Below are 13,058 nucleotides of genomic sequence, written 5' to 3'. Positions count from 1 at the left end.
GGGCGGAAGGAAGGCGGCCGGCCGGGCGGCGTCGGGGCGGAGCGGAGCGGCCCGTTCCTGTCCCGTTCCCGCCCCGTTCCTGGCCCGTTCCCGTCCCAGACCTGCGGTACGAGCGCGAGGGGCTGAATCAGACCCCACCGGCTCCCCACGTACCTCCAGGCCCCGACCATCCTCCCTCCGCCGCCATGTCGGTCCGCCCCATGGCCTACGAGACGCAGTTCTTCGGGTTCACCCCGCAGACGTGCATGCTGCGCATCTACCTGGCGTTCCAGGATTACCTCTTCGAGATGATGGTGGTGGTGGAGAGCGTCATCCTGAAGAAGCTCGAGGCGCTGCCGGATGTGCGGATCAGCCGCTTGGAGATCCGTCAGAGCACCGAGAAGTTCCTGCACTTCATGAAGGCCCGTTTCGACCAGCTCTTCGAGAAGATGGAGGAGGTGCTCCTGCAGCTGGTGCTCAGCATCCCCGACAACGTGCTGCTCCCCGAGGACAGGCCCCACCAGCAGTACCCCTACAGCCAGGAGGAGTTCCGTGCGCTGCAGGACGAGATCTCCCAGCTGCAGCAGCAGTGCAGGGCCGAGGCGGCCGCTGGGCAGGCGCTGCGTGCGGAGCTGGAGGAGCAGAAGGTCGTGCAGGCCGAGCTCGAGAAGGTTGTGCAATGGTTTGATGGGCTGGAGAGCGTCTGCAGGGAGCGCGGCACCGGCAACTTCAAAGAGAGCTTGGTGTTCCTGACACAGAAGTGTAAGAAGCTGCAGGATGTGCTGAGGGATGTTGAAGAGAAGAGCGAAAAAATCAAGAAACACGAACAGTTGCTGTAATGGAAACCCCTCCAGAAGGCAACAAGCGACCGTTGGGGTGGCTCGCTTCAAATGAAGGGGGTTTGTCTTTCCAGAAGCATCTCCTCTGGTTCATCCTCACCTGGTCCTGCCAGCATCCACTGACATCCACACTGAGCACTGCTGGGCTGTGTGGAGCTGTGTCAGCTGGCACCGATCTTGCAGGAGAAGCCTTGGTTGTCTGGGAAGCGCAGCAATGCTTGGGAATGGATTCTTGGTTGGATAACCTGACGCCATCCTGGCCTTAACGTTAACTTGGAACAACTGTAGGACAAACAAAGCATTTCTATCAGGTTATCTGGACATGGAGGTGGTGTTTCTGCAGGGTTTGTGCTGTGCAGCTCAGCCAGCTGACACAGAAGCCGCAGGAGGAAATCAGCAACTCGCTCACTTTCTCCTGCTTCACTTGGTGTTGATTTTATTTTGTGGTCCTGTGTCTTGTTTTTCTTCCTGAACAGTGAAGCTCGTTTTATTAACGCTCATCGGGTTTTGCTGTCTGAATGCTGCGAGGCTGACTGGTGTGCTCAAGTCATTGGAAGTCACTTAATTAAGCTGCTTCTCTCTGTACTTCATTCAAAGCAGTCTGTGCCCCTCTCAGCAGGTTATAACTCTCCTGTACAGGCCTGTTTTCTTTTAGTAGCAATTACTAATTGGTACTTAATGAGCACGGGTGCTTGAAAAGCGTTAACCATTGCTGCAATAAAAGGTGCATTAAGAGCATAAAGCACGTTTAGCAATTCATTCTTCCAGACTTGGTGAAGGTGGGGCACGGGAGCAGCTTAGCAAAGCGGTGCCTCAGGTGTGAGCTGATGTGTGGGCAGAGCCCTGCAGCGCTCAGTGCTGCTCCTCACATCCTCACACAGGAAAACACTGTTGGGCTCCAGGGCTGAGAAACAGAATCTCTGAAACCCAGAGAGATTGAAGCTGCCAGAGCAAAGAGGGGCACAGCTCTGGGCACAGGGATGGCAGGGCACTGGAGATGCTCTGTGCCTGCCCAGGAGCATTGAAATAAATGGGGCCAGCTGAGTGCCCAGCCAGAGCCTTGAGAAGCACAGGGACCGTGTGAGGAACCACATCCACACTGTGCAGCATTCCCGTGGGCTTTATTGTCGTTTCCTTTTTGGTTCTAGAGTACAAAAGCATGCAAAAAATAGCCTCTCTATTCATGGTACATATTTACAGGGTAATGGCCACGTGCCATTACAGTACGGAGTGCAGATACATCATGCTGGAACCAGAGCACACACACACACAGTCGTACTTCACATCCAGTAGAACAAGAGACTTTAAATACTAACAGAACAGGCATAATCGGGTACAGCAGCATCGAGGACCAGAACAACGTCCTGAAAAGTCACTGTTTCTCTCTTGGACTTACAGCTCTGCAGAGCGCTCGGCGTGCTGCTCACAATGTGCTTCTCTACAGGGGCTGCGGGCCAGGAAAGAAATCCCTGTCACTGCTTTGCTCACCTGCGGCTGGCTGAGGCAGCCTCCTAAGTGCAGTCAGCCGTTATCCATGCTGTATAATGTGTCCTTAAATAGCTGCAAAGCTCATTTCTTTGCAAGCGTGGTGTCCACAGCACTGTTTTCCTGCTAATATGTAGGGCACACGCTGCACTATTCCTTCATACCAGGCAAGAGATATTAAATGAGGATTGTTTTACTTAGCACGGCGTGCTCAGGTGGCCAAGAAGGCCAACGGCATCCGGTGTGTGCAGCACGGCGCTGCCAGCAGGAGGACGGGCTCAGCAGGGGAGCTGCAGGTTGGGTGCTGGGTGACCCTGGAGGTCTTTCCTAACTTGCCATCAAAGCTTCCCGTGCTCAGGCTGGGAGGCCGATCGGAGCCGCCTGGAGGAGCCCCCAGCACAGCGCAGCCGTCGGACAGTGGTAGCGCAGAGCAGCACCGCCAGCAGGGGGCTCGGGGAGGCGAGGCGCAGAGCGGACACAAGAACAGCCAGGAGTGCTCCCACCTTTCTGCTCTGTGCAGTTCCCGGAGCTGCGAGGACAACCCTCAAAGCTGCTGGAGAAACGAGGTGTGCCAGCAGCTCAGCTCCGCTTTGTTCCCGGACCTGCAGAAACAGCCCCGGATTTCTTTCCATGCACAACCATCCCCTCCGTGCAGTTCGTCCCAACGCAGCCTTCTCCATCTGCAGAACCCCAGGTGCGCTGTGGGACTTGCCAAGGTTCCATCGTGGGTTTTTCCCTCCCTTTTTGCAGCATTTAAATCTTCATTATGAGTCAATATGGCTCAAGCACAAGTTGAAGTGCTCCAGTGTGCAGGGACGTATCACAGTGCTAGGCTGAAGCACAATCACAGCCCTCGGGGGACGCTGAGTGCACTGCAGCTGCATGCAGAGGCACAAATGCAGGCTTGATACAACACCTGGATGCAAGTGGTGCAGCATACAGCCCCAGAGCAATAACGGCTACAGGATATCAGGATATCATCCTGCTGCCCAGTTTAAGAATGGAAGGTCTCCTTGACAAAATACCTTCACTACAAGAAGGTGGTGCCCCAAGCCATGAGGCCTGGCCAGTATTTACAGGCAGGATGTGGAGCACAGCCCAGGCTGCAGCCTGCCTTGGGCTTCCCACCAGCACTGCAAGGTGCCTGGAGACGAGCAGAAGGGAGGACAGAGAGGTGGCAGGCAGGGTCTGGCAAGCAGAAGGCACTGGAAGCAAAGCCAAGCTACAAAAATCAATGGGAACCAAACTAATCTACAATGAACAGAATGGGAAAATTAGCACACGGGTGGCTATTAATAATTCTTGTATGCGTATCCCCTGGCACAAAATCAGGAGCCACAAGCCCTCATGGTTAACCTAAAAAATAGTCAGTAAGGAACCAAATCTAATCGTGTCCTTTACATACAAGAATTCAGTCCATCAACTTTCTGGGGGCACCCTCAGACCCCCCTTAAAGCTCAAAGGGAAATACCAGTCTGTGTTCTGATGGATTGGTGTCACTGTCTTTTACTCGTGGTGGGCAAGAGTGGAACTGCTGATGACACACAGTGTACAGCCAGCAGCCGATGAAACGACCCCATCTGCTCCTTGAGTGCAGTTTCTCACCTGCTGCCAAACGAAGAGATGAAGCTTCCAATCCCAAGTTTAGAAGCTCTCTATGGATTGCTATAGAGACTGGCACGTGCATAAAATTAGTCTTAACATTAACAACTATGGCCTTAAACAACAACAGATCAAGTTTTCATTTTATCCCATTGGTGTTCTGTAACCTTCCTTTGTTCAAAAACCCTTCCATAATGTTCTCCATCCTTAAGAGCTCTCCCATTTGGGGCCATTTATCAGTTGAAAAGCATCAGGGAGGCATTTTAAAGGAGCGAAGAGATGCGCGTGAAAGGAAATCGGCCTTAAACGAGATAAATACCAAACCTGTCCACTTCTTCTTAGGCTCCATAACATCACCCACGTGCACAGGACTGAAATCACAGCTCCTTGGTTAGAGTTCATCAGCAGATGCCCCCTGTGCATGAATCCTTCATGTATAATGGTGCGTCCTGGGGGTTCAGCTCCATGGCATTCAAAGGCTCACTGCACATACAGGAAATAGTTCTTATAGTTCATAACACTGCCATGAATGAAGCTATCGATGCTGGCAGGATTTACTTTAAGGGTGAAGAGGAGAAGGGGGCAAAAAAAAGGCATAGAGAATAACAGTGTAAACACCAAAAGAAGATCTCATCCTTCTGCAGCTGCTATCCATAGAAATGTTATCACCAGCTGGAGCAGGGCTGTGTCCTGCCATGCTGAATGCTTTATGCGTGCACTGAGTCGCTGATACAAGACCCCGCTTCGATGCCATTCTTTTTTCCTGATCTTTGAAACAGAGGATGGAAAAAAAAGCAAGAAAAAAGGTCTCCAGGGTGAACGACCCACGAGACGACGTTTGGTTTGCTGCATTGCAAATAAAAACATTCATTGGTCAAGACACCCAACTACAAAGCTCACACGTGAAGCACAAGTGGAGAAGAGCAAGGCACACACAGAGGAGCACACGGACACCTCACATGAGGAACACAGCTGCCCAAGAAGCCAAGCCAGCCCTCTGCCAGCTGAGACTCGCTCGTTTCTTTATTGCTGCTCTTTTCCTCCTTTTCAGTTTGCTGGGTTGGTCCGTTTTGCTTTGCAGGCCCTGGACTTTGTGACGTGAGCAGATGTGTGCCAAACAACACCATGATGGGTACAGCAGCAGCAGCAGCACGTGAGCAACCAGCCTGCGACAGCCACGTGGCTTCAGGACGTAGCTTCATCTTCACACACATCAGGCAGCTCTGAGTCCCTGCCTCCTTCTCTGCTCCCTTGTTTTCTACATGAACAGCACAGAAACAGAGAGATTAGAGGGAAGTATGCAAAAAAATCAAGCAAGCTGTGCTTTTTCCAACAGGCAACACAGGTCAGTAGCGTTAATAGTAAGAGGGAATAGCAGCAAACCAGCCAGCTGTGCTGGTACCGTGTAGACAGGTTATGGATATCCCAGCTCAGTGCACTGCAGCACTGAGTGCACACAGACTCCTGGAAAATGCTTAACACCTTCCCAGTGCCCAGTGAGTCACCCATTAAACACCAAAGTTCTGCCCTCATTTGGGCTGCTGACGTCCCATTCCCCTCTTCCAAGAGCACGCTGTGTGAGAGGCAGGGAAGTTGGGATTTCTTCTTTTTAACAGAAAGCCATAAGCAAAAGAGTTGAGTTCCCCTTCCATCACTTGGAAGTGGTTTTCTATGAGCCCTAAGCACCACTGCTGTCCCAAGGGAGGCTGTGTGTGAACCTCAGGTTAACTGGCGTGGGGCAGCTGTGGGTTTCCTTCTGGGCCTGACCAGCTCATCAGGACATTTGAGGCTCCTCTAACTGGAGCTGCTTCTTCAAGCCATGTCAGATGCAAAGGATCTCGGCTGTGCTGTGCCTTCGTTTCTGAAATAAGTCTTGAATGAAAGAAGACCATTCCTCACAAACAAGACTTCTTTCAGCCCTTCCTCCCACAGGAAGGAAACACAAAAGAATGATGAATAGTAACAATGAAAAAGCACATATAAACATTAGTGTCAAACACACAGAGAATTACTGCAGTAAAATTGCTCCTATAGGAAGGGAGGATGGAGCAGAACGCTGTCACTACTGCACAAGTCACAGAGGCTGAGGGGGAAGACATTTCTACAGCACCTGGGGGAAATATAAACACCAAATTACCTTAAAGATGGATGCAAATATATAGATGTGTTTAAGAGGAATCTGTCCCTGAGAGCAAAACAATGAGACAAAGGAAGAAAGTGATGATGAAGACAGTGACAGCAGGCAAACAAGCTTGTATTTCTGTACCTAACAAGCAGAATGAAATGGCCGATAGAGCATCAGTCAAGTCTACTTGCAGAAAGTCTCTTTGGAATGAGAACTGATATGGCCTTTGGTTGGGTTTGGCTTTGTTCTAACAGAATCTACAAGTTACCGATCTGAAATCTTCCCAACTGAAGAAACTGATGCTGAACACCAACAGAAACCAAGGCAGTATTTTAAGTAGAAATGCCAAGCAAACGTAAACCCAGTCTGTAGCTGTTCCCTTGTTACAGATGATGCTGCAAACATCCCTGGCCTAAGTAATCTCTGCAGTGTATTTCTGAGCAGCCCCATAGCTGCAAGCCCAGGACTTTCTCAGCACAAAGCCCTCGCAGAGCAGCTACCTCTGTGCTGCTGTGGGAGAAGCTATTCCTGGTGTGAGTCTCAGGTCAGCTGCCAGCCACGTGTCCCTCCTGGCTTGTTCAGTCACACCCTACATGCACAGAAAGGCCTTAAGGACAGTGACAGCTCTCTCAGATCAGGGCAGGCTGCTTAAATAGACTGATTCCCCATCCAGCCACGTGTCATCAATAGCAGTAGCAGCCATAATGGGAAAGTAAATTGGGTCTGTCAAAACACAGCAATTAATTTGATAGGTAGTAGTTGCAATAAATGAGCATAATAAAATGTGGTGAAGCCAGTGCTGACTCAATTAGGAGAAATCTAGAGCAAACAGAAGAAATATGGCAAATACTAAAAGAAACCCAGAACTTAGCTTTGAACAGTGAACTGCTGCCTTAAAAAATAAATCCTCTGTATGCTGCAACTGGAAAAATTAAGGAATGATTGGTGTGTCTTTTGCAGATGCCATTAACAACAGGGCCGAACCTGGCCATGGCCTGCAGGATCTGCAAGGCCTGATGAATCACTGCAACTGCTGGGGGGTCCTGTATGAAAGGTAGAGCCAGAGGTGACTGCCTGCCTCGTGTTTGTGCTGCCTGGACATTCAGCCCCAGCTGCCCATGGGGTTAAAGTGAGAGACAGCAGCTCTCACACACAGCCTGTAGGTGCGCATGGGAGAGGCAGGTGTTGCAAAAGAAGAGTTTTCTCACTTTAGTTCCCTTCTGACTTCCTGGTGAATGGGCCTGCCATTCCAACAGCTGCCTTTTACCTTTTCTGTGCTATCAAACTAATACACAAGAGTACTGAGAGGACTGAGTCTTCCAGGTCTAAGTGGAGCTAAAGAAGCCTTCCCTCCTGCCAGTACTAATTTAACAACTCCTTCAAATCACTAATGCCTTACTCTAAAGAAACAAAAGCTACTGCAAACACAAAAGACCTCCTCATATTGCAGACTTCTGCACATAACGTTTCCATAAGCAGAGCCTAGCATGCTGTTTACACATAATACAGAGATTGGGAGTTAGTCAGGGAAAATTCAGCTAAGAGATTGACTGTTTCCTCCTCTGAATTCCAAAGAGTGAGCTGTTCAGCTGGTTCCTTTCTCTTCTCAAGTGAAAAAGTCACGGCCAAGTGCTCTATGCTCCCTGCCTATACAGCTTCACGGTGCCTGCCAGTTCAGACACACAGACTTGGACACCAGACAAACCGTACTGTTTCATTTCTAGCTTATAAGACACACGAGCCGTCATCTGATACCTTTTCCATTATCCAGGAAAAGGAGAGAAGATTAAACCACCCAATACATACCCTTATTTTCACCTATCTCTAGTGGATCTTTGATCACAGCATATTACAAACTAACAGGTTAGAAACCAGGCCCAAGTTTAGTACCTTTTGTGTGTTTAGGCCAAATCCATCTTAGAGACAGAACTCCATCTATAAAGAGTCCTCAGCTTGTTGTACTACATTGTATTTTAACCCTGGAGGACTTGAGGCAGAATTCAGCCTCAATATTTGAGGCAAAAGTGAGTTTTGTCCTTAAATGATAGGGAAAATATTTGCAAATGGCTTCCCTTGTCTTTTCTGTGTGCTCTGACATTGCACACACGGCAGAGGCAGGCAAGGCTGTGTATACATACATTAGCAGGTTCCCTGGAGCAGACATGGATCTCTCCTCCCGTCTGGTCTGAACCTCAAATGGATTTCCAAAGGAGCGTTTTCTTAGCATGGCCTTCACTAGGATCTTTGAGGAAGAAAAACAGACCAGTGAGAACAGCAGGACTGACATATCATCCCACTGAAGTTAGTTGAAAGGAGCCTAACAACAGCTTCTTTAATAATTCAGCAGACATTTAATAGCATTACATTTAGAGCATGTACCAGAGAAACCCACAAAACAGCCACTTCCAAGCAGTTTCAGCATCATTTCCTTAGGCAGTGAGCTCAGATTCCTGGACACAGATCATTGCTGGCAGGAGTCAAAGCACATACTGCTGACTGCTGCCTGTTGCTCATAAGTCTGTAAGAAGGCAGCCTCAGAGCACTCCTGGGCCAGGAGCACACATGTACCCTCCAAACCTCCTTTATCAGTTGAGACCTTCAAAGTATCATGATCTTGGCTCATTCAAATAAACTGTTGTGGTTTATACATACCACAGCAGGCAAACTTGGGATTGTCTTTACTGAGTTCTTCACTTCCTCCTCTGTAACCTCCACCACAGTACAGTGCTCTTCTTCCAGTGGCAGCGGCTCCTGGCCACCCTTGGTTAGCCATGGATGTACCTATGTGGGGAGGAACACAGACTGCTCAAAGTATGCCACGTCAAATCACTGAATGCAGCTCCAAAGTACTTCCCACTATCACTGCCTGTGGCTTCCTGGGCCCGGAGGGAAGGGATGTCACTTTTCTTCTCCAAGTTCAACCTTTGTACCATCAGCTTTAGCAGAAAATGTGCTGGTGTTGGCCTGAGACAAAGCAGGGAATAGTAGCGTGTGCCCTCTAAGGGATTCTAATGGCTCTCTGAGAAATCCTGCAGATTCAAGGCTTCAGTGGGAGGTGAAAGGAGGACAGAAAGCAGGTGATAAAACAGTGAAAGCAAACTCTGCAGAGCACTGTGCCCTGCCAGGACTATTTGTTCTCTGTGTTAATAAGCATCCCCCAAGTAATACTGATAGAAGCAAATGTGATGCCTTGAGACCACAAGTACTAGACAAGGAAGGCACTGCCAGCCCCGATAACACAGGCCTGGCATTCACAATATGGCCTCTGCAGCTCACAGTTCCCATGACAATGTTGATTCTACTGGGGATTCGCTGCAGATCAGCCAGCTTTTGAGTAATTTTCATTTAAATAAGCAAACAAAGGGAGCTTCTGTCAATATTCCCCAAGCAAGCAGCAGCAGCACGCTGCAAAATGAGCACTCTCCCTTTCTTTCTGTGGCAGTTTGCCAGGAAAAGCTCACAAAACAAATAGTGGGAACAGCTCTGCCCCGTTAGGAGGTACCAGAGGAACACAAAATTCAGCTGAGACAGAAGACTGTAAGATCAATGCTCAGCTTACCTTAATTTCAGGGACTGTTATCCTTGTTTCTGGATTTTTATCGAGCATGCGTAAGATCAGCTCCTTGAGCTCATCACTTATCTGTGATCTGAGTAAAGAAAACAGCAGTATACAGTTAACAAGAGAACCGCCAGTGCTCAAGGCACGCACAGTCCCTCCTGCAGTTTGTTGTTAGCAAAACTGCTCTGCTTGAGAGGTATTTTCTCTGCAAACCAGCTAGAAAAACAGAGGTTTAGTTTTCTTGGTTCCTTCTCAGGCATCGTGGTCACTGCCAAGATATTCAGTTTTACTCTTCTGCCAACTAACACAGCTATGCAATCCTTACCTGTACAGCTCAGTCTCAGGATAATGCGAGGAGGGAAGGCACAGATGTGACTAAGAGATGGAAATATACCTGACTTTTTAGCACTGTTTCTAAGGCCAAATGCTAGACTGCCTGAACCCACCAGCCACTCTATTCTCATTAAGCCCTTGGTCCTGCTGGCCCTCCCAGCTCTACTCCGAAGACTTCAATGACTTCTGTTGCTAATGATGTAAGCCATGCCTTTAAAAACACACTTGATCCGTATGATCAGAAAGTGTTACTCAAATGCAATGCCTACATATGACACAACTGCATTAGGTTCTTGAAAATCTGTATCAGAAATGCCTTTCAATGAAGTGCATATCTGCACGGAGATGGATTTGGCAGCATTAAATGTCATTTGCCAGCAGGGCTGGATTTCAGTGCTAACATCAGATTCAAAACACTGATGAGAACCAGGTACTGTGCCCACCTCCTCTGCACCCTCTCCAAGAAGAAGGAACAAACTGTCATAAAACTACACAAAGACTAAAGCATAAGAAGGGATATTTTAATCTGATGAAATCATAGCTGCTGTTCAATAATTTATGAGTACTTTATGTCTATTTGGGTTATGGGATCTTTCACCGACAACCACAACAAATCACAGTGGGAAGGGGCAGAAGATAAGTGCAATTTAGAGTGAACACTGTCAGAATGGCATCGAGTGTCTACAGGGAACAGGCAATATAGCCTAGACAAGGGGAATGGCAGGAAGAGTTCTCAGAGATTTCCCACATCCAAGGCTGCACTCCAGGTGACGTTTTAGGTGGGAATGGGAAGAACTGTGCTGTTCCTGAGATGAGATCCTGATGTAGAGGAGCAGCTATGGAGAGTGAATGAGCATCCAGCAGATCAAAATGAACAGACTCTTAAGGGAGGACCACACTGAGACAGAAGCGCAGTGGTGTTTGTAAAATATTTAACACCAGAGCTGTGCTAAACAAGCAACATGTTAACTTAAAATATAAGATATAGATTAAATAAACACCTAACATTTCTGGCACCACATTGATTTCTACACAACAGGATGAATGCTGCAAGAAAAAGCTCCACGAATAAGACCACAAAGCACCTAGTGGGTTATAGTAGGAAACTGACTGCCCTACCCTGCCTCTGTTTTTCCCTCCTCTCTATTCTGCCAGGGTTCATCTTGTACCCGATGACATTTATCATCTGAAAAGCCTGTGCTATCTGCAGCTTCTCACAGTCACTGTAACAGCTTTCAGGAAAATACCAAGCATCATGGAGTTCAGCACCCGTTTGGTGCTGAGGGATTTGTCAGTCCCATACATCACTGTACAGGGTGCCCACAGGCAGCAAGGACAGGGGGTATCGTCTTGAAATTCAGCTCTTTACCAGGAAGAGCTACACAGAGCTCCTGGCTTTCTGAGCACGTGCCTGGTCAGAAACTCCTCCAGTGTGCTTTTTAGCCATGCCAGGATCATCAGGGTACAAACTGTTGCTAGCCTCATTCACCTTGAGCCACGCCATGGACTGAACAGCACGAAGGAGAATGCTGGAGTGATAAATATTTATCCTAGCATCTCTAAGGGAAGGGAAGGATGTCATGGGTACAGTCAGCTTCATCTCTGTCTCAAAGGTTGTCAGGAAACAGGCAATGAATTTCCACGGACTGTCTGCACAAAGGAATGTGTCTGTTGTAGCCATGGTGAAATACATTGAAACCAAAATATTCCTATCTGTAACGAGGTGCTAATTCCATGGGAGGTCAGTGTGGACTCAGCCCAGTGAATTCCAGCCTTCTGTGTGTCTTTGTTATTGATTTTGTCTAACAGACAGATGCAGTTTAGACAGGTGTCAACACCCAGCAGCTCTACTTATCCAACAGCCTAATGAGGGGTTCAGCTTTTTATCAGATCAAGAGACCAGGTGACTGAGAAGTCCAAATAAACTGCAGAGCCGCATTACTGCCAAAGGAAACGTCTGAACGAAGAAAATGTTCTTAGCACAACCCAGTTAGCCCGTTAAATGTTAATATCTTACTGTAGAGACAGATGGGAACAGTCACTTGTAAGCTGACTGCTAACCCAAATATATGATGGCTGAGAGGACAGGCATTCTGCCAGAACCTAAGCAAGCAGAGAGACTAGAGAAAAACAAACAATTTATATTTATTTTTTGCTGCAGTGCTGTTGCAGACCAAGTCCTGCACCAACTACAGAACAATAGGTGGAAACACAGCAATGTAGCATGAATGCTCAGCCTTTGTGCTCTCAGTGCCTGCAGCCCTGCTGTGTGCCAAATCTCAGCAATCACAACAGTCCCATACCAGCGACTGGGGCCTGTGTTTGACACCAAACCAGTGCTTAGGTCTGTAGGAGCAGAGGTGTGCCCAACACAGTCCTCAGTGTGGCTCCATCAGCCCAAGTAGAGATTGCTTCCTACAGCAGCGGCTGCGCTTCAGTCAGTGGAGAGGTAATTAATACAGGCAGTGGAGCCTGGGTTATGAGTCATCCTATCTAAAGCAGATGTCTAAAATAGGACATTCTAAGTACCCATTTCTCTTTGCAGACTCAGAAGGAAGCCTGGGATTGCTGAGGCAGAGGTCCAGCCCCTCACTGTGAGTGTCTAAAAACTCAGTGAGTATATCACAAATAAAGTAACAGTGGATATTTGTACATTATCTGGCGTTGTCTGGCAATATCTCTCCCTTCCTCTCTAATATCAGATGTAATTTACATTAGATTTTTTTCTTCACGCTTGTTTTGAATCAAGCAATTTTATCTCTAAAAAAATCCAAGCCTCAAGAGCAATCATCTTTAGTCTCCATCTGCAAAATGTACAAACAGAAGCAGCAAAGGCAGCTGCAATGCTTCTACAGTAATGCTGGCACAACACTCATATGAAGGACCCAGGAGAATGCAAGGAACCTCACCTGCTTCTGTCCATCCCTCCATGGTGATCCAACAGCATTTATACTGCACAGTGAGCAATGTCAAAGACTGAACTTTACTTGACAGTAGCTGAGTAAAGCTTACTTACTCTTCTGGGAACTCCACAGGCTTGCTCTTGATCTTGTTATGAAGACCCAGAATATATTCATCTATAAAAGGACACTGTAAAACAAACAAAGATTTCCCAGTTGTCAAAAATCCTGGCACT

General features: G+C 48.0%; 2 protein-coding genes across 3 annotated transcripts in view; one reads left to right on the top strand and one right to left on the bottom strand.

The window, feature by feature from the left end:
- Positions 1 to 23: 23 nt before the first annotated feature.
- Positions 24 to 1,551, top strand: MIS12 (MIS12 kinetochore complex component). Its single transcript, XM_072353423.1, has one exon. It carries the CDS (start codon positions 186 to 188, stop codon positions 816 to 818), a length of 633 nt encoding a protein of 210 aa, XP_072209524.1. The 5' UTR covers positions 24 to 185; the 3' UTR covers positions 819 to 1,551.
- Positions 1,552 to 1,923: 372 nt separating this feature from the next.
- Positions 1,924 to 13,058, bottom strand: part of CAMKK1 (calcium/calmodulin dependent protein kinase kinase 1) — a 65,629-nt gene continuing 54,494 nt past the window's right edge. For both annotated transcript variants that reach the window (XM_072353289.1, XM_072353290.1), the window contains 5 exons: positions 12,939 to 13,012; positions 9,590 to 9,677; positions 8,683 to 8,811; positions 8,169 to 8,272; positions 1,924 to 5,163 (listed from right to left, as the gene is read on the bottom strand). In XM_072353289.1, coding sequence (XP_072209390.1) covers positions 5,091 to 5,163; positions 8,169 to 8,272; positions 8,683 to 8,811; positions 9,590 to 9,677; positions 12,939 to 13,012 — 468 coding nt within the window. In that variant the 3' untranslated portion in view covers positions 1,924 to 5,090. The remainder of the gene's footprint in view (positions 5,164 to 8,168; positions 8,273 to 8,682; positions 8,812 to 9,589; positions 9,678 to 12,938; positions 13,013 to 13,058) is intronic.

Source organism: Excalfactoria chinensis, chromosome 19 (genome assembly GCF_039878825.1).
Source record: "Excalfactoria chinensis isolate bCotChi1 chromosome 19, bCotChi1.hap2, whole genome shotgun sequence".
NCBI classification, from domain to species: Eukaryota; Metazoa; Chordata; class Aves; order Galliformes; family Phasianidae; genus Excalfactoria; species Excalfactoria chinensis.
This window is presented reverse-complemented; position numbering and strand designations above follow the sequence as displayed.